A 22,177-nucleotide genomic window follows, 5' to 3' on the forward strand; every position below is an offset into this window, starting at 1 on the left:
TTTATTTGTTTATTTTATTATAAACATAAAAATGTTTGGTAAATATGACATGCCAAGTGAATGGGTAGATGTACAGTATGAAGCAGTGCCTGGTACTTTATCACCGGCCAATGAGCTCCTGACTGCTAAGTTACAGGCTGGGTTTAAAAAGGGACAGTCAGGAGCTGATTGGCCAGTGATAAAGTACCAGACAATTTATCACTTCTCATCCCTTATCACTGCATCATACATATACCCGATAGTTTTTTCTTTATCATATACAAATCTGATATTGTGGATACAGTAAAATCCATAATATTACTATATAATATAGGCATAATACAGGCACAAATGAAAATTCCAAACATGTCTTTTTGGCTTAAAACAGTTGACAGATAATATAAAATGCAATACACCTACTGATGTTTCTTATAGTATACTATTGTGTTGTATAAAAGTATTTTGCTGCAATATACATATATGCTTACATTGCCAAATACATATAATTCAAGAGAACCTGAAGTGGTGTTGATGAAAAACTGTCAGCAAGATATCAGTCACAATGTCCCGTGATTTAATCCATACTGTTTGCATTATATATACAGTATTTACTGTATTGTTCTGTACTGTACTGGTAATAAATAACTTAGCAGTTCAGGAAATGGTGCACTAAAAATTCTCATAGTGGTGGATAAAATATGACTCATCTCGTTTGTTAAGCTTCCGGCAAGCGTGCTCCACATTTTTAGTCATTCCAGGTGGACCACAACTAAACACGCCAATTTTCTTTACCTTTTAAAATAAACAGAACAAAAACACAGTAAGTTACAAGCATCGGTTTCTTGACTTGTAATATATAAACCTATAAAATATAAAGGTTCAGAAGATGTCATCCTCAGTACAACTGACTATTCTAAATGGCTAATAGGTGGGAAGTAACATGCAAATCTTTAAGTCTAGGGAAAATATTGGACATGCCACAGTAATCAAGGTACAGTATTTCATTGCTTGCAGATTACCTCTAAACAAGAAGTGCAAATTGCAGCTTGGGGAACTACCAGGATCTCTGTAACTCTTGCAGATCATAGTTCACAAATACAGTCTGCATGCACCCTTGATGACTCATGTTTCCTGGATTTTATTAATCATACCCAGGGACGGTCTAAGGCTTCTTATCACCCTGGGCAAAACTTTAACCTAAAGCCCCCCCCTCCCCTTATACTGCCACCAATACCCACTTTCCAACCCACTTGCCTTACATTCCAGATTGGCAGGGTGCATCCCAAAAATCCTGTGGTCCTCCCAGCCCACAGTGAAGGTGGGCAAGTATCCTGCTTTCCCTGGAGGCCTCCCTTTGCCACCCACAACAGAGTACAAGGAGGAGGGGGGCAGCATAGTAGGGAAGTATGCCTCAATGGAAAGTATGGAGGTGAGGTCTTAGAGGTTCCACACCAGCCACCTGCATTAAGTACAACAAGGATTCTCATAGACGTCCTTGATTTTTTGATAGGCAGACTCGGTGGCGACCCCAGATCCGGGTGCTAGACAGCTAAATAATGGTAGAGCCAGCCCTGATCATGCCCAAACAACAAGATGTTAGCCTGATTCTGAGACAGAAGTTAAGTTCACATACATTGAATTTCCATCAGAACTCTAGGAGGGGCATGCAGGAGAAGAGATGCATTCTGCATGTAAGGGTGTGTACACGGGCCAATCCAATGACCACCCAAATCGATTCAATATTGGCGGCCACTGGGACCCCGTGGGGTGCCCACATTGACTGGCAGGGAGGGACGGCGCTGTGTGTGGGGGGGGGAGGGAGTGTCATGCTACATTGAGCAATATAGCCCTCTTTCCAAGATATTAGAAATAAACTGTGCTGCACAGTATATTTCTACATTGGATTCCAATGCTGTGGAGCTGCACTTCAGGATCGAATCAGGATCACTATGTGCTATGTGATTTTGACTATGTAGTCAAAATCGATAGTGCAAATCAAACTGGCTCTACACAACATAAGGGATGCAGTTATAATCCCGGCGGTCGTAATCCCGGCATTCAAATTCCCGACGCTGGAATCCCGGCCGAAGAAATCCCAACACTTTCTCCCTCTGTGGGTGTCCACGACACCCATAGAGGGAGAATAAATTAGTGTGCCGAATGTAGCGAGGCACCGAGCCCGCTGCGTGGCGAGCATAGCGAGCCCGCAAGGGGGAGCAATCCACGCCCCACCTTGTCGGGATTTCGGCGGTTGGTATTCCGGCCTCGGATTTTGAACGCGGGATTCCGACCACGGGGATTTCGTATCAATTCCCAATATAACTATGACTGACATCACATGCTAGGATCCCACATCACGACCATTAGCAGATGAGTTAGCTTCACCTTAGACCAGCTGTCAACGAAAGCAGGGACTTCAAGGGCAGAAAGTGTATGTGGTGACACGCAGACCCTTCGCTTTTCCCTCCTAGGAGACAGGGACCACACACCTCTGTTTCTAGGATTGCAGCCCCCTCTCTGCTACTTCTTGACGCCCTCAACACACTGCCTGTCAATCAGGCAGGGAGGAACTACAGCAGTGGTTCCCAAACTGTGTGCCTAGGCACCCTGGGGTGCCTCAGGACACTTGCAGGGGTGCCTTGGGTTGGTGGACCAAGATTAATTCATATTATTTATTGTCAATGTACCAGGCAAAACCAGTGCTTGTGGCTGCCAATCATAACATATGTGGACAAACAGAAGCAGATCCTGTCCCTAACCAGATATCTGTGATATATAAACACAATGCACTTACTTTAATATTTTTTTTCTGAATTTCTCGATAAGAAGCATTTGGCCTAGGGGTGCCTTGAAAATATTTTGATGCTCTAGGGCGCCGTGATTCAAAAAAGTTTGGGAACCCCTGAACTACAGTATAGCTGTCATTGCAAGGACCATACTGCACATGCACAGAATGGGCCTCGCACAGCTGACAATATACGGGCAGCTCCTCAGCAGCGCTAATCTCTAAATAAGGCGCCATGTCAGTTAGACATAAAATCTTAATACATAAAATGTTGGAGGACTGTGAAGAGCTTTGGAAAACACTGCAACATGAAGACATGAGAATCTATTGAGAGATATTTAGTTTGTTTAAATAAATGCAAATCATTTACCTGCATGCAATTACCAATTATGCAAGTTAAGACTCGTTTTTTCAGTTCATGCTAAATTCATACTATGTACTAAAATGTAACACGCATTAACATCTGGAATATATGTGCATTTGCTAGTTTTTGCATTAAATAAAATTGTAATAAAATAGTATTCTATAATATTGGACTATGAAACATATATGACATTTATTGGTTTATTATTCTAATTTGCTTATATTGATGTATTTACAATCTTCTATGCATACCTTAGGATGAACTTCTTGTAAGGAATTAAAAAATGCCAGAAATGGTGGTCTCCCAAAATGTGTGGTGGATCTCAGTCCAGTCAATATACTTTGGTTCTGGACTTTCTGGAAGTGTCTCTCACAGATGTACTACAATAAAACAACCAAGGTTAGATTTGTTTACGAGGCTTGTGTACATAGAAAAAGAAGCCGACTTCGATGACGCACAGGTTGGGAAAAATTATACTTTTATTGTTCTTTTCAAATTTACGATTTCTGTTACTAAATTTAAAAGCAGCTAAATAAAATGGTTATAGGTGGTGTCATAATTCCAGACTAACAATGCAAACCAATTAAGGACAGTAATGTCTATCATTTTTTCAAAAATAAAGAAGGCCAAAGATTACAGAGCATTCACCGCCTTTGATTTTTTTTAAATAGCTTTCTAGCGTTGTGTTTTTATATACAGGTTTATTTGTGAGAGGATGTATGGCACAGTTATCTCCAGGGCTATTTTTCAGCAGGCTCCAGCAGGAACTGAGGCCCTTATTCTAGTTCACTCTTTCTGACAAAATATTTCTTAGATGGACAAAACCATGTGCACTGCAGGTGAGGCAGGTGTTACTTGTGCAGAGATAATTAGATTTGGGTGGGGTTTTACACCTGCCTCACCTGCAGTGCACATGGTTTTGTCCATCTAAGAAATATTTTGTCAGAGTGAACTAGAATAAGGGCCTCAGTTCCTGCTGGAGCCTGCTGAAAAATAGCCCTGGTTATCTCTATAATTTCATTGTTCTGTAATGTTTTTATAACCATTTGGTTTTCATGCATTTAAACTCAGTAATTTAAATCATGAATTTAAAAGTACAAACAAAAGCTAAGTTGAGTTTTTCTCACCAGTGCATTATGGAAGATGACATCATCTCTCTGTGTATAGGTAACACCACCTATTCTACAGTACATTAATGCATTGAAGAAAAGGCAGTTAACATTTCCATAAACTAAATAGTTATGTTAAATCTTTAATTATAGTAACGGGTATTCTGTTATCTCATTGACACCAATCAAGCAATAGCATTATGTTGATGATTTTAGATAGAGAAAAGAGATAGAGAGTTGTGCGTTTACCAGCATGGCTGTGCGGAAGTCAAACTTTTCAGTCAGCTGCGTGATGTATATGTGGACTGACAGTAGCTCGTGTTTATCATTTTCCTCTACCTCTCGAATAATATCTGTTAACCATTCAAACTGTCTCTGAGTACGTGTCACCCATATGAAATAAACCTGAATGAGGAGAGGACAGTGTTGGCAATGTTAAACATTTTTATCTTTAAATTATCCATAGGCTATAGACAACACTATATTAGTATCACTTTGTTAAATTAGAGTTACAAATTGCCTTGGTATGCTGTCGAATGGTCCACAGTGAAAAGGTAAACCGTCATTAGATCGACCACTATTGTTCGACAGGCAAGGGTTTGACACCGCAAAAAAAGTCGACATGCATTAAGTTTACATGTTGAAAAGGTTAACACAATCAAAATGTCAACATGGAAAAAGGTCGACATGAATTTTCAATGATTTTTTTTATTTAGACCGACTTGTTTATATGGAGAATATAAGTATGCCCAGCACAGCGTGGAACCACGTCTGAAGCATGGCGGACACAGAGATACACTTATATGGTGTCCATGTTGACCTATCGACACCAAGTAGTGAAAAAAAAAGGTACTTCCTCATCTTTGCTGCCACCGTTTACGCTACGGAACTTTCGCACTTTACAGCGCCACCACCCTGGGTCCACACCACCCTCATGTGTCCACACTAAGCATCAGCGTCCCCTCGCGGGCACGCTTCACTCATCGCGCTTCGGGCTCGGTGGCTTGCTTCGCTCGCCACAACTTTACTAAAGGTAGAAGATTTTCAGCCAAAATCGCTTTTTGCTGATGGAAACGGTACACTGAGCCATATGGTTGCTTGGCAATATATTGCTGGGAGCTATTAAGGCAAAATTGCTGAGCAACCAAATTGCACCGTGTGACCATTGATCTGCTCATACCTTCTTGCAGTGGATCCTTGCATTGACTGATGATTTGAACACCAAATCCTTGAGGATTGAAGCAAAAGGTGTAACACCTATTCCTCCACCAACTAAAACAGACACTTCAAACGTATTCCATTCCTGATGCCCTTCGCCAAATGGCCCATCCAGAAAAAGCTGTAAATACATTTTTAGAAAACAGGAAAACCGGGGTGTTATAATAAGTAAAATATTTTTTCCTCTCTGTGCTTGAGTAATTCTTTTCTATACAAATATTTATTTAATCTGAAATAAAATAGTATAGTTTAGTATATGAATGCACAGCTACAGTACAGTATGTCCAAATATTCAAGGAATATACTATGCCAAGATGCTACAGTCAGTATACCTTGGGATATTTCATCTCTACCACGTTATGAGGTGAGTAAAGCTCCCTTAGTCTTGTTGTCCATGGCCCCACAGCTCTTATATGTAAACTTAAAGTGTCCTCGTGGGGTGCAGAAGTGAGTGTGAAAGGATGGTACTCATCTGTACCAAGAGATAACGAGGCAATCCTAACCCACTGGCCAGACTTGTAGTCAAATTCAGATGGACGCTGGAACTTCAGATATGTTACACCTGGAAAAAAGGTAAGGCCACTGTGAGGAAGATTTATAGAAACTGGCTCATAGCAGGAAGGTTCTAATCCCAGAGCAATCCATCAGGCTCTAACCATATATTTACTCATGCAGTTTAGATAATGAAATTGATTTGTTATTATTATAGTAATTCTACCCATGGGAACAACTTTTTAGTTACTACTTATTAATATGATGTCTAATATTAGAATAATAATATTTGCATATAAAAATGCTAATTTGTTAATGGAGTTTAGTGTGTAAGCTATATAGCAGGATGTTACATTTATTTATTTATTAACAGTTTCTTATATAGCGCACACATATTCCGCAGCGCTTTACAGAGTATATTTGAACATTCATATCAGTCCCTGACCCAGTGGAACTTACAATCTATATTCCCTACCACATGTACACGCGCACACACAGACACTCTAGGGTTAATTTGTTGGGAGCCAATGAGCCTACCAGTATTTTTTTGGTTTGTGGGTGGAAACCGGAGTACCCGGAGGCAACCCACGCAAGCACGGGGAAAATATACAAACTTCACACAGTTAGAGCCATGGTGGGAATTGAACCCATGACCTCTGTACTGTGAGGCAGCAATGCTAACCATTACACCATCCGTACTGCCTATACTTACATACTATATATTAATGGTATTATCGCTACACCAGTACATATACAGATGTGTGCTCATATATCTAGCCTCAATATGCCACAGTATGTACTGTATCAAGAGATGGCTGGCATGAGTCAGCCACCAGGTGTCATATGTCTGTCTAGGAACTAGGACACGCAAGGAGACTGTGCAGATTAATTTGTGACACCGCTATATAAGCGTGTGTGTCTCTCTCTTTCTCTCGTGTAGCACAGTGGAACTTGTTTTGAGAGCTGAGACTGCTACAATTTAGCACTTCATATATAGATTCAAAGACTACCACCCAAATTTACAAGTGTTGCTTATATACAAGTGTGCAATTCCAAATTAATCGGTACAAACCCCCAGGGCATCCTAGTCACATCACACTGCACATGCAACATGCATTTTACATTTAATCCAATCTACCAGAAAATACAATTTCTGCTACCATTTACACATTCATTTGAAACTAAGTAACTGCCATTGAACAATCACATCTACAACATTAAATCTCTGCAATAACACTCTATCTTTGATTTATTTATTCAGTTTCTTATACAGTGCATTAGGTTCCGTTGAGGTTTAATATTATAAATAGGGATACAACAAACTGGGTTGTTACAGACTGTCAAATGGTAGGACGGCCCTGCTCGCAAGCTTACAATCTATGTGGGAATAGGCATGCTCATGTACTGCCCACCGACAATAGAGGAAAAACGCTTTAAGGCAGGCTTCCACTGCTTTACACTTTACACACTGCAGGTCATCCTCCAGTGCTGCCTTTTCACCCACTAACCAGTCATATTTCAAGAACATCGTCTTCTCCCAGTCCAGCTCATCTTCCTCACCAAATGTACTATGCCCATCTCCCTCTCTGAAGAGTCCTTCACTTGCTCCCCTTGCCTTTCACCAAATCCAGCCAACTCCTATCCTACTCCTGTTCCATTCTCACTGTCTACTCCATCTTTGTCGTCTATCTATCTGTCCCTCCCCTTTAGAATGTAAGCTCTCAAAAGTAGTTTCCTCTTCCCTCATGTGCTTTTCCTACTCTAAATTTAAACTGCCACCCTGCTAGAGTTTTTTTTGTACTCTGTAATTGAGCGCTGTGGAATTGTTTGGTCCATTTACATAAAGGATAATAATAAAATAATAGTAATTTTGCTGTGTGGTGTCGATTGGGTAGAGCTTAAAATTCTAAAGCTAAAGTTTGCTGATGTGATGTGTAAAATTCTGATTCAAATTCTGGAGTCACTAATTGGTTCACGCTTACTTAATGTAACTTCAGAAATGCATAGTTTATTTTCATATCTATTAGTTTTACATGGCTCAGTCAATGTGAAATGCTCTAGTGCACTATAAAGAATTAAAGCATACCTGATGGAAGTTGCTTCACATCTACAACATCAATCTCGGTCTTCTTTCTGCTTAAACTAATCAGTTTATCTACTATAAAGATGATTGCTGGGGCAATAAAAAATATGTGAAACCGTGGTTGCTGGATGAGTGCAAAACTTCCATGAATGATAATCTAAAAAAGCAGATAAATATGAAAGGTAACAACTATAACAACTATTGAGCAACATTAAGTCAAACATTTTATCTAGTGCAATTAAGCCAAGCCTCAATTATCTTGTAACAGAGAGCAACTACTGTTAATTCAAAGATCATTTTCCTATATAACATATTAAGCACAGTGGTGAATAATGTGAATACTGTAACTTGTGTGACTGGGATTCCTGTTGTTTAGTTTATCCTAAAAAACCTGATGACATTGGCATATGTGTAATGGGCATGTGACCGATTAGGCTATGGGGGTAGTCAATCTAGGATCACAGCTGACGATCCCCGCCGACAGTGGTGATCCTGGCCCGTTGGCGGTCAGCCCGACAGATGAGCGACAGGCGGGATTCAATGTCCCACCTGCTGATTGGTGCAAAGGGGGTACTGGCAGAACGGGCACGACAGCTTCTAAAGTCGGGCCTGCACTGCCGTGATCCCGCTTCAATGCTGTCGCTAAAGACAGCATTCAATAGGGAGCCGCCGCTATTTTCCCCCGTCGGAAAAAGGGGCGGCACATTGAATACCCCCTATGTGTAACTTTGTATGATTTATTTTCTTAGGCATCACTGATGCAGAGTGTTTAGGAACACATTTTTGCTCATTACATTATTAGGTTTGTTTACATTTTCCCTGGCCCCAATGGGAGCAATTGAATAAAAGCAATGTATGGACAATTCAGGTCATTTTCCATTAGAAGAGCATGTGAATGCTGGTAACGGTACTATAAATTACTCCAACACTTTGCATTTTACATCAGACCCCCATTATGTTGCACAGAGAAATGCACAATATACGGTAGAAGATATGTACACTGCACATTGCCCATACCTTGCACCATAACATGTGACCTACTGAATTGACCCCATATACTCTGATTTGCCGGGGGCCTATTCATTTTCTGGTCTCTACTAAATATAACAGCCAGTAAAGCTTTTTTCCTCCTAATTCGCTCTCTTGGGTTTCATTACTTACCAAGATGTAGAACACAACATATAGATGATGTATGATCCAGAACCCACGGAAACTGACACGTCGAAAATGAAAGGTGGAAAAGACATACATAAAAGCCATGACTAGAAGTAGGAGGACTCCAGTCAGACCTGTGTAAACAAGCAGATTAGTTCTCAAACTGCAGTAACAATATAAGATAGTCTATTTGACCTTTCTTTTGCTAAGGTTTGTAGGATTTACACGTTTCTGATATATTTCCACCATTAAATTCAAGTTCAAGTAATAAGGTTTTTTGTATTATTTTCTTACGCATAGCTGCAGAATAATGTTTAGCCTCTGTCTTGTATTTTAGAAGTTGAGTGTTGAACTACTATTACTAACAGTTATACTGGTTTCTCTACATATGGCTGTCTGACTTACAGTATGGGGGTCATACTGTATTTACTAAATATTGCAAATTTGCCCCATTAACCTGGCACCACTAATCACAATGGTAAGAAATGCAGCTTTATGGAAATTTACCAAGAATCCCAGCCAGGAAAAGTCATAAAATATATGGGGTGAAATGTAATAGGATGAGAGAAAGAACCACGAATGCTGAATAAGCACTGAGTGAGCATAAACCCCTGATGGTTCCCCAGGTTACGCTGGAAGGTCAGCTGATATGCTGATAGGATGGGCACAAGGCCTATCAGAGTGGTGGGAGGAGTATAGACAGGGAAGAAAAGGATCATACTCACAGGAAGTCTTCCTCTGTCTGAAAAAGCGTGCTGCAGGATCAGGCAAGGCTGCTTTGCAGCAAGAAATTTCTGTTTGTCTTCAAGCGTTTCCTTCCTTCTCTAATAACACTCTGTCTTCCACCCCCCTTTTTCTTCTCTCATAGATCTGTCCCCTCTTTTCTCTACCTGTCCATCTGTGCTGAGATGGCCTACAGGCCGCGCAGATCGATCCGCCTGCCCGCCCGTCTCGCTGACGCTGGGGCGGATTGGGAGGCGGCGGGGCCTAGTGGCGCGGTCCCTGGTGGTTCCAGTGGGGACCGGAGGGGATCGCGGCGCGGTCCTGCTGCTCCTGTGCCGCCTGCGCGTCTGGACGCGATGGTCGCGGCGCCGGCTGATGACGCGGCCGGGCGCCGGACCTCGCGTAGTCCAGGCAGAGGCCGCGGCGGGCGCGGTAGCGCGCGCGGCAGCCAGGGGGGATCGGGCAGGGGTAGCGCCCGCCCAGCGAGTAACAGTGCGAGCGGGCTAGGCCCCCGCACGCCGGCCGACTATGCCAGGCCTGGATCGCGGCCTTCCGCCCGATCCAGCGCCCGAAGCGCGGCGCCACAGGCCGCGCAGCGGGAGCCACAGCAGCCACCGGGCGCCCATGGGCGCAGACATACCCGCTCCAGGGGCACCGTGGCGCAGGCCACTCAGGCACAGGGCGGCCATAGGCGCTGTCAGGGCACCCGCACTAGAGGCGCTGCGTTACAGGCCACACAGGCCACCCCTATGCATGCACAGGGCGCCAATAGGCGCAGTCAGGGCTCTCGCCCCTCATCCAGTCCCATCCTGGCTTCCAGGCTGACCCAGGGGGGTCTCCCCTCCGGAGCCCCCTCTCCCACAATTAATAGACCGGGTAGAGGCCGTGGGCGAGCCGGGGAGGAGGTCAGGGGGCCGAATAGGGCCCAGATGGTGCCAGCAGCCCCCGCTAACACCCCTAGGGGCCTGAGCATACTGCTGTGCAAAATCTTCTGCTGGGATCTGGGTAGGTGCCCCGCAGCAGCCAGGTTATTCAGCTCTCATGCGGTACATAGGAGGCAGTACATGATTGCTGCCACAGGGGGCCGTGCTGAGCTCAGACATGGTCTAGAATCTGTGGATCTACATTGTACTGGTGACGCATGAGTCATGTAAATAGTTCAGTAGTTCAGTTCCCTTCCTACAGATCCCTAAACTAATCTCTTACTCATACAGCCATAATGAGACTATACAGTGCCTCTGGGCTGCCATGTGTGGTACTGCCGTGCTCAGGCACATGTATGGTGTGTATGCAGCTGAACTATAGTATGAACTGCCATGCTGCCTTCCTATTAGGTCACGAGCTACACTCCCAATCTTGTATAGGATGTTATATACTGTAACTCTGTTTACTCCACAGGACAAAGGGGATGTGTATGAACCTTCATAATACATAAGTGGAGCAGTTTCCCCTAGCAACCGATCGGCTTAGGTCACATTTAGGCTGTGGAAGATAAATGACAGAAACTGACTGGATATTTTGCAAACTCTTACTTTATCTCTCTCTAAAGTCAGTTACATTGGGGGAAAGGGACATGTTACATACTGTATGTTGAAAGCAAATAGTGACAGTATATTGCTCTGAATTTGGGATTTCAATGGCATATTATGGAAGTTAAAATAATAACCAAAAGGGGATAAGTTTGGTAGAGCTAAACAAAGAGTAGGTCCCTATAGTGCGCTTTAGCACTGCCTAAACGCTTTACAAAGCTGTATTTAAGGCGGTATTCAAGACAGGTCTCAGCATTGACATTGCAGTAGATGGCCGCTTTGAATGCCATTTGAATACCATTCACATCAATCAACCCGTTTGATCCCCTCAACACGTTTCAAGGCAGTAGGTAGGGGACGGGTCTGTAGTCTGATGTTTGTTTTTGCTAAATACCGTTTCGAGCCATTCTCACTGCATAACAAATGGCCCTAAAACGCGTAGGACTGTTTTGGAATATCGGTGATCTTTCACCGGTAAATCAGCTAACAACGGCAATATACCGTTCAGCGCAGTGTGAAGTGGGTATAAGGGTGCTGTATAATTTACTGCTTCTAAATAGGTTTAATAAATCAGATTATTTCCCATCTGATCATCCTAACAAGGATATTACTCCTCCAATGAGCGAATATTTAAAATCCCTGCTCTGCGTGTAATAAGTTAGTCTGGTTCATCTAGTTCTAATCACGCCTCTCAGTCTCTGATGGGATAATGAGCCGGACGGACTGCCGTATGTAGGCTCGAGTGGGGGTCGTCCCGAATATAAGACTAAGCACCTAAGTCTACATCGAAAACTGGGAAAGCTTATTGACTCGAGTGGGACCCTCAATTGAGTATAAGCCGAGACGGGCAATTTTCAGCATAAAAATGTTATTGAACAGTGAGCTTATCCTCGAGTATATATATATGGTAGCTTCTGAGCTAATCTTTTGGGGAACTAGATCATAATGAAATAGTCACTAAAATGAACTAGATTTCCATCACTAAGGGGTAGGCCGCGGCAATGGCGCCAGGACCTCCTGGCAGCCCGGGGGGTTGGGCAGAGCTAGTGCCCATGGCGCAGCTACCCCGGGGGCGGCAGGGCCGCTGGGATGATGCCACTGCCCAGTCCCCGACATTGGGGAGGTACAGCATCTTGGCGCGATGGTTAACGCCATGAGGCAGGCTTCGACTCCCATAAGGGGCACCACCATATTATATAGTGAGGCCGTTAGAGGCATGGGGCGGGGTAATACTGCCACGATCACTGCACGCCCCTCTGGCATTCCCGGCAGTACAGATGGTGGAATGGTTAGCATCACTGCTTCACAGCACCGATGGCATTGGTTTGGTTCCCACCATGGCTCCAACTGTGAGATGTTTGTATATTCTCCCTCTAGACTGGCCTGCGGGGTGACGTGTGACAGGGATGTAGGGCTGGTAGTGCAGGCTACCGGGGACGGCCACCCCCCTTCCCCTATTGTGGGACCCCGGTCACTCCTGTCCATCCCCGGGGACATGCCTTCTGCAGGACCGGCCAGGCGACGATGGCTGCGGAGGACCGGGCTGGTCCCCCGAGGCAGCGCTGAAAGGGGGTCTCGGGTAGTTCCCGAAAATACTTCCCCTTTGTTGGGCTGGCGCGGTGTAGGGCCCCTGCCACCTACTGCCTGTAAGAGAGTACGGCAGTTTATGGCCCCTTTTGAATTCCTCATGGACCGCAGGTCTGGGCTTTCCCCTACTGGGGCTCTGCCAGCTCCCAACCCTGTTATTTTGCCTGCCCTGATGAGCTGCCTGGGGTTACAGCCTCTTCAGTGTGGCGCCCGTAATTGTGCCCCCAACGTGTGCAGTGGCACAGGAGCTCAGGCCGTTTGCCACTTAGGCCTCACAGGGCGGGCCAGATCCTCCTCCGGTGGTTGTTCCTGGAACTCGGCTGTTGGGGCCCCTGGCATGTCCACAGAGGTGAGCCTCATGCCGGAGGCAGGCACTTCAGGTGATTAGCATGGAATGGAGGGGCTAGCCATGAGGGCTATAATGCCCGAGACATTGTGGTGCCATCAGGGAGGATGGCACGAGGGGGAGCAGTTTAGGCTGTCTGCCCCTCATGCAGGTAAGACACCTGGTACGGCTATGGTGGCCGTTGTCTGGAGTTGGTACTCCTTGGGGCGTTGTTGCCTCAGTACGCAGGATGATGGCAGGGGTGCCTTTCTTTTGTATCGGCATGGTAGGGCGGACCCGTCCCGGTCCTTTCTGGTGCCCAGTGCATTGCGTGGACGGCTGCGCGCCTCGCCGGCACTCCCAGACTGCGGGCGACCAATTGATTTGACATTGCTCCCAGCCTTGCTGGGTGCCCTGAGGGACTTTTTGCTGGCCTGACTATGAGGTCCTGCTGTTCCGAATGGCGTATGCAAAGGCGTATCATGGTGCCTTCAGGTTTGGTGAGCTGGTGGCGCCGTCAAAGCGAATGCCCTCACCACTGACCGTGGATGACCTGGTGGTCCATGTGGATTCGGTGCTATGTCACCTGCGACGAGCTAAGACGGACCAGGCTGGGAGGGGGCGGTGGCTGTCCTTGCTCCCGTGCACGGTGAAAAGGGCGTGCCCTGTGACGTTGGTCTCGGCCTTCGCCCAGGTGCGCCCAGACCTTCCAGGCGCATGGCGGATGCACGAGGATGGGTCACCGCTCACCAAATACCAGTTTTTGTCACGTCTTGGGACGGGCGCTGGAGGCCACGGGTCTCGATCCTAAGGAATTCGGGTCTCATTCCTGTAGGATTGGGGCTGCTACCTCGGCGGCTGCGGAGGGCCGCTCCGACGCAGAGATTCAATCTCTGGGTCGATGGCGCTCGGCAGCATTTCGGAGGTACATTCGGCCAGCTTTATCTGTCACTTTTCACCATGGTCGACTGGACGCATAAGCGCTCGTCAACTTACAGTGGGGGCCTTGAGGTGTGTTTTCACATCCGTCTGGGGGCACAATTCGGCTATAATTACAATCTGGCATGGCGTACCTGTTAGTTTACTCCAGACGGTGTGTTTTGTGCCTCAAGAGCTGGTCGGCCACGGTTTTTCTCATTCATCTCTCTAACAAGCGTGGGAATGCATGGTATGCAAGCTTGTCGACAGCCTTCTAACCTCTTTTAAATATTTCAGGTCGACAGGACGTTAAGTCCATTTGGATGATTGGCCATTCCTTTGTCTATTGGGCTTCCTGGGCAAACATAGTATCTGATGTACGCGTGTTTGGTCAAGCTGGGGAGGTTAGGTGGCTGGGTGAGAGAGAGGTATGCTATGAAAAGGGCTGCAGGCTGGGCTGAGTCGAGCCCTGAGAAATTTTGGGGTCCCGAGAGTCATCATAGTCCACCTGGGTGGCAATGACTTAGGGCGGGTGGCCGCTCTTGAGCTACGCTCAGTGATTGTGCGGGACCTCTATTTTATTTCTTTGTATTTGCCTGCATGAAAGTTGGTGTGGTCCTCCATTATATCGAGGATAGTGTGAAGGAATGTGATGTCCTGCCCCCGCCTGGAGCGTTCACGGAAGACGGTTAACGCTGCAGTTGAGAAGTATCTGCTGACCAATGGCGGGGGTGTTATTCGCCATGACGCCATCAGCTTTCAGCGGAGTGCGCTGTATAGGAGCGATGGTGTTCATCTGAGCCCGGAAGGCGTGGCTCTGTTTTTGGGCGATGTCTTTAGTTGGTTAGATGCACAGTGCTGAGCGTTTTTCCTACTTGGTGGCGGTGCTGCGGCTTAGGGCCTAGCTTTGGCGGTAAAGAACGGTCATCCTTGTAAGATCTTGATGTGTGTGTGTAGATAGTGGGGTGTCGCTCTCTCCTGACATCGATGGTCATCGGCCATGCTCCCGCCCGGGGTGGTGGTCACCACTAGCAACGAGTGGATGACCGGGGAGAGCGATCACCAGCGATGGTGTGTATGGTAACATCTTTACCCCACTTTCCTATAATGACCGTTCTTTGGTGCCGCCACCATTATATATATAGTTAGTTTAATTGTCAAAATAAATTGACATTCATTTTGAAACGCCAGCACTTGTGTCTGTGTCTTTTTTATTAGATAAGTATAGTGTTAAGGTGTAGGTTTAATGTTTATGGTGAGATGGAAAGGTACGGACCTGAGGGATACCTGATGGGGAGTTTAAGAACCACGAATGCTGAATAAGCACTGAGTGAGCATAAACCCCTGATGGTTCCCCAGGTTACGCTGGAAGGTCAGCTGATATGCTGATAGGATGGGCACAAGGCCTATCAGAGTGGTGGGAGGAGTATAGACAGGGAAGAAAAGGATCATACTCACAGGAAGTCTTCCTCTGTCTGAAAAAGCCCCGCCCACCCTTCCCTATTTCTTTTCCTCTCCGGCGGCGGTAAAGAACGGTCATCCTTGTAAGATCTTGATGTGTGTGTGTAGATAGTGGGGTGTCGCTCTCTCCTGACATCGATGGTCATCGGCCATGCTCCCGCCCGGGGTGGTGGTCACCACTAGCAACGAGTGGATGACCGGGGAGAGCGATCACCAGCGATGGTGTGTATGGTAACATCTTTACCCCACTTTCCTATAATGACCGTTCTTTGGTGCCGCCACCATTATATATATAGTTAGTTTAATTGTCAAAATAAATTGACATTCATTTTGAAACGCCAGCACTTGTGTCTGTGTCTTTTTTATTAGATAAGTATAGTGTTAAGGTGTAGGTTTAATGTTTATGGTGAGATGGAAAGGTACGGACCTGAGGGATACCTGATGGGGAGTTTATAAGAAAGTGAGAGAGTTGGTAAGAATTCTCCAGTTTTTTTAAAGCGGCAATTATTTACACTGCAAAACCAGTTTGATTTTGTAGTGTAAATGATTGCCGCTTTAAAAACAAAACAAAATCTCTCACTTTCTGATTCTCTCACCCTATTACATTTCACCCATGCTGTTTTGGTGAATAAATAACAGTATAGAGATAGATTTAAGCAGTCTAATAAATAGGTTCTATAACCTATTCAGGATAGGTTATATACAAATAATCTTATCATACGTTTGTTAGCTGCAATTAAGGTGTGTGTGTGTTTTTGTGTGTGTATATATATATATATATATATATATATATATTAATATATATATATATATATATAGAGAGAGAGTTAGATAATCAGTTGCATGCAGTACTACATGTTCTGTTAATAGTTCATTAAAATTTAGTTGAGGTGAACTGAATTTCAGTACAGTAGGTCTTAAGTGCTCGCTGTGGATGAACTCCACAATATAGCACTATGGGGTTCTCTGCATTGTAGTCAGCTGTGGTCAAGGGTTACTTGCATCAAATTGCTAAATTGTCCATTGGCGGTTATAAACTGGCTGAATCAGCTCAAGTTTTTTGTATGGATAAGTATATTTAACTAATATCATGGCAACATATGTACCGTCAAAGCACATTTTCTGTTATCATCATCCTGTGATTATGACTTTGTTGGAGAAGCATTATTTTTAATGTTGAATGATTTATAATTTTTATTTTTTAAATTGGAACTGAATGCTAATGTGTTCCACTGACCATGTGCAATGTAAAGGGTCTACACACGGGGTGATACTGCTCAGTGATCTGAGCAATGTATATCGCTCAGCAAATAGCTCTGCACAGCGATTTGTCAGCACTGTCTGCTGAGTAATCCTTCAAGACCAGTGTTCTCCTGTAAGAACACTGGCCCTGATCGGTGATTAAATGGATTTATCAAGCATGCTGGATATTAGTCACCGGGCAAAAGTGACGCACGTCGCTATGGTTCCTACACATGGAGCGATGTAGGGGTATTTTCTAAGCAGTCTAGTGAGATCGCTTAGAAAATGCCCTAAAATTGCCCCGTGTGTAGGCCCCTTAACTAGCTGTTTATCTCTTGCCCAAATCTATATCAACCTTCTCAGTGAAGAAGTTAGTAAACATTTGCATCCCTGGGCCAGTATTGCAGAAACAGCTGAGTATCAGATATTTTCTTGTTTTCTATCTAGATGTATTACAATTATCTGAATAGGATGGCTTACCTGGAACAGTCTCAAAGAACCACCAATAGTACTTTTGTGGGTATTCAGATCTATTGATAATAAATAAAGATGTCAGCAACAATACATTTACAATTCTATTTTTTTTTTAAACAATGAATAATCTTTGTATTTTAACATTAATCAGTGGAATGCATAGAACAAACAACCAATCCATTTCTTTGTTTATACAAACATGTGACTACTTTTTTTATGTGTAATTACAATTTTTTTTTACCTAGACTGTTATAATACATTAAAGTACAACAGATCTGCTTCAGGACCAGGAGACCTCTCCCATTTCTGAGGCTTCAGCTCTAGTGTAAATAGAGCAGAATGGGGCCTCTTCTAAACAGATGGTATTGCACATGTCCTCCTTTGGTTCAGGTTCTGGACTGTGCTTTCCATGAGGATGCTACCTGTCTACTCTATTTCTGGCATAGAGTGTGGTCCAGGAGTCCAGAATGGGATGCCGGATGAGTCCCTGACAGTCTGGATTCTGACAAAGGAATCCTGACTGTCAGTATCCCAACAGTTGGAATCCAGACTTACATGGGCTATTTTCCCTCATGGGGGTCCACAACCCCCATAGAGGGAGAATAGAATAGGTGGCGAGCCAGCAGCATGGCGGAATCCTGATTGTTGGTAAGTTATACCATACCCTCTTAAAATGGAGAGTGATAAATCAGCTCATAACTGCCATGTTACAAGCTTTGTTTGAAAAATTTCAGGTAGGAGCTGATTGGTTGGTGATTTATCACTCTCCATTTTATCACTTTTCAGGCTAAGTACATCTCGCCCTCTGTGACCAAACATCCAACGTTGAACAAATAATGTTTGACATGTAACTATATAATACAGTGGTGTAACTATAAATTTTGCTCCCCCCTGCCAAAAAGTTTGTCGCACCCCCCCCCCCCCCCCATGGCATTTTGGTAAGACCAAAAAATGAAATATATATATATATATATATATATATATATACATATTCGGAAGAAGCAGTGGCATTCTGAAGTTTGGTATATGGCAAAAAGTATATTTAATGCACAAACTACAAATGTCTCAAAAGGACCAACGTTTCGGGGCCACACACATAACTTTGTCACCTTGAGGGGCAAGTGTGGCCCCAAAACATTGGTCCTTTGAGACATTTGTTTTTTTTTTCCATTAAACATAATTTTTGCAGTATATCAGACTTCAGAGTGCCACTGCTTCTTCCGAACATAGTACCTCACCATTGCGGGGGGCACCAAAGTGGCTGAACACTGTGTGGAGTGCCAGGCCATCACACAGTCTATATTTGTGTGTGTGTGTGTAATATATATATATATATATATATATATATTTATAGATTTAAAAAAAAAATTCTGATAATCACCACTTCCCCATCTAGATGTCCCTATACATCAGTACACGGACTCCATACATATATTTTGCCCCATCACTACTCCCGGCACCACAGCGGAAGGAGGCCGCTGATTGGCTGAGAGTGCTCTATCTAAGCCAATCAATAGCCGTGCAGTCATTTGACACTTTATTTTAAAGTTGTAATTGCCGCTGCTCTACTGCTGTCCACCGCTCCGGTGCTGGACACACTGATCACCGACGCCCGCCCGCTGCGGTGCTGGACACTGATCACCGACGCCCGCCCGCTGCGGTGCTGGACACACTGATCACCGACGCACGCCCGCCCACTGCGGTGCTGGACACACTGATCACCGATCACTGGTGACAGCTGCCGACCTTCCTCCCATGCGACCGCCCACCCGTCACCCAAGTAGGGATTTCTTTTTTTTTTTACTGATGCCCACGCCCGCGCCGAAGCCGACTCGCCTGTACTTAGGCTGGCAGCACGGGCAGCAGCAGCCAGGCTCTACACCAGGCATTCCCAACCACGGTCCTCAGGCCACACCAACAGTGCATGTTTTAGTGATATCCAGGCTTCAGCACAGATGGTTTAATCAGAATCCCTCAGATACTAATTAAGTCACCTGTGCTCAAGCCTGGATATCTACAAAACCTGCACTGTTGGTGTGCCTTGAGGACCGTGGTTGGGAAAGCCTGCTCTACACAGTGTGGCTGACTGCAGGATTGCAGACTCAGTCAGTGTGTGTGCCGGGCCCGGGCGGGTGCCGGCGCCCACGCAGCCCCTGCTCCCCCAAGCGGTAGCGGGGGCTGCCTTACAGTATCTATGCCACTGATATAATATGCGTTTCAGCTCTGCTGAACTTTATGATGAGCTACATTAAAGATAAGTCAATAAGACCAAGCAATCATTTTTGCTAAATAGTAAGATCAGAATCCTGTATTTTTAGTGATCTTGACTGAATAGAGCCACTGTTGAGTAGAGCAGTCTTACAACTGTTTATTCAATACTAATAAAATGTCAACTATTTTCTCAACTTAAGAAAGAAAACATTTTCCTATATATCCATTAATCGTATTATGTAGAGGGCTCCAGATTTACCAGAAAAAGAATTTATAATCCAAGAAATAATCATGACTTTTGTAATCTTAAATAATAAGCATTATCATTTACCAATATATTAACCAATACTTTCCATTTCTGATTAACATCATGGTGCAACTTACCCATTATCTTCAAACACTTTAGGGAAGAGGCAGGAGAGGACGCTAAGAGGAGTGATAGTGAAGATGTACACATTAACTAAATGCCCCAGTGTGTGTAAAACTAAAAGAGAAAAAGAATAGACACAATTTTATATTATATATATATATATATATATATATATATATATATATAGAGAGGTAGACGGCCTGGCACTCCCTCAGCTGGGATTCAGTACCTGGGTGCCTTCTGGAACAAACAGGTAGTCTCGTAAGAAGGAACAGACAGCGGCACTCCAAGGGTTTTCAACAGCGTGTATTAAAGCAAACCAACGTTTCGGGGTATCATTCACCCCTTTGTCAAGGTTTAAGTGCAATAACCGTTATTGCACTTAAACCTTGACAAAGGGGTGAATGATACCCCGAAACGTTGGTTTGCTTTAATACACGCTGTTGAAAACCCTTGGAGTGCCGCTGTCTGTTCCTTCTTACGAGACTATATATATATATATATATATATATATATATATATATATATATATATATATATGCAAGAGAAGTGGGGTTTCAGAGGGAGGGCACTAGAATAATAAAATAATTAAGTTCACAAATAATATTTAATACATAAAATTGATAAAAAATGACATAAAAATAGCCCTTTTGGGCAAACAGATGTGCACAGAATTTTACATGTACATTATTGATAATAAGTCAATACAATGACATCTTTGGTGGATTGTTAGATTTGGTCAAAGTGGAAAGCCTGACACGTTTCGTCATGACCATGACTTCATCAGGGGCAACAATGCCACCGACATAACTATAGGTTATCCAAAATGACATCCAGAAAAGATTTAGGGTGTCCAAAAGAACACAAAAGTGATTATCTTCTGAAAATAACGTATGAGCTCAGCTGAGTGAGACCATCATCATTAAATAGTGAAATAGAGAGGATGTGCATACAGCATGAGTCCAAAACAGGGAATGACCAGGGAATTCCCTGTTGTGGATTAATGCTGTATGCACGGTTTGCCCTGAGGAAGATCTGCGAAGCGTACGCCGGCCAACCAGTCATGCTGGCATCTTCCTAGCACTGCCTCTATTTGTTGTCTGTGTATACTATATGCATAACTAGTCCTTTCAGGACTCTAATGTACTCATTGTGTAGCACCGTATTCAGCCACAGCTTAACCGATGAACAGCACTGAGTGTGTTGGTTGTGAACATCAGTCTGCCCCCAAGTCTGTATCCCTAACACAGGGTAACACTGCTGACGGCAACATCATATCACCCCACCACTATTGGGGAATGACACATCAACGTATTCGATTTATTTATATTAAGACCTTGTCTGATCGCTTCTCTGCCTTTTGGCTTAGATCAAGTGTGAAGACCTTGTCTGATTATGAGGTCCCAACAATCTAACAGGGCAGCCACATGTTAGCAGTCTGTACCAGCAGTCATATATCACGCAAGTGTCTATAACATTGTAACTGCTATGCTTTAGAAAGCATAAGATTGCAATAATAAAATTAAATGTGTTTGTTTGCATTAACATTCCTCTCATTTGTTATGCGGCACCTATGATTAACATATTCATTGATGTCCCCGTACCATAAGGGACTCTAATTGTTGGTATCACTACCTAAAAGTTAATTGGTAGTAGCTATACATTGATTCTTTCTGAACAAAGTTACAGATTCAGCTCCCAAACTGACACTCTCTTGACACAAAATCACATTAAGTGAATCTAACCATTTAACAGACCCTGTTAGGACCGATCATTTGAAATTAATTATACACAGACTTCATTAGAAATATTAAGACACCTCTCCCTCATATAGATATATATCTAGTGATATCATTAATCTTTGTTAAAGGTAATAATTGTAAGGTGTCACCTATATTAATAGGTTAACATTACGCACAATAGGCAGATGCTTTTTTAAATTTCACTGTATTCACTTGTGTTTATGTTACATGTTGTTTGTCATATTTCGCAGTTTTTAACTTATAAACAATAAAAGTTATATTTAATTATTCTTGTTTCTTACAACTGGTGCACCACCTAGTGACAAACCATCCTCTTTCCTATTTTTAATTGTTATCCATCTTTGTCCTTGGTAGCACACCCCTGTTGCATTCACCAACATATACAACAG

General features: G+C 43.9%; 1 protein-coding gene across 1 annotated transcript in view; it reads right to left on the reverse strand.

Annotated features, from left to right (window-relative positions):
• Positions 1-640: 640 nt before the first annotated feature.
• The window catches only part of LOC146073026 (dual oxidase 1-like), a 109,260-nt gene continuing 87,723 nt past the window's right edge, over positions 641-22,177 (reverse strand). The window contains exons 25-33 of the mRNA XM_083180200.1: positions 20,040-20,139; positions 17,451-17,500; positions 9,192-9,319; positions 8,034-8,187; positions 5,788-6,017; positions 5,418-5,576; positions 4,487-4,642; positions 3,380-3,508; positions 641-771 (exon numbers count right to left, since the gene is read on the reverse strand). Of these exons, the coding sequence (XP_083036326.1) occupies positions 649-771; positions 3,380-3,508; positions 4,487-4,642; positions 5,418-5,576; positions 5,788-6,017; positions 8,034-8,187; positions 9,192-9,319; positions 17,451-17,500; positions 20,040-20,139 (1,229 nt within the window). The 3' untranslated portion in view covers positions 641-648. The remainder of the gene's footprint in view (positions 772-3,379; positions 3,509-4,486; positions 4,643-5,417; positions 5,577-5,787; positions 6,018-8,033; positions 8,188-9,191; positions 9,320-17,450; positions 17,501-20,039; positions 20,140-22,177) is intronic.

Source organism: Crinia signifera, chromosome 4 (genome assembly GCF_055691185.1).
Source record: "Crinia signifera chromosome 4, ASM5569118v1, whole genome shotgun sequence".
NCBI lineage: Eukaryota > Metazoa > Chordata > Amphibia > Anura > Myobatrachidae > Crinia > Crinia signifera.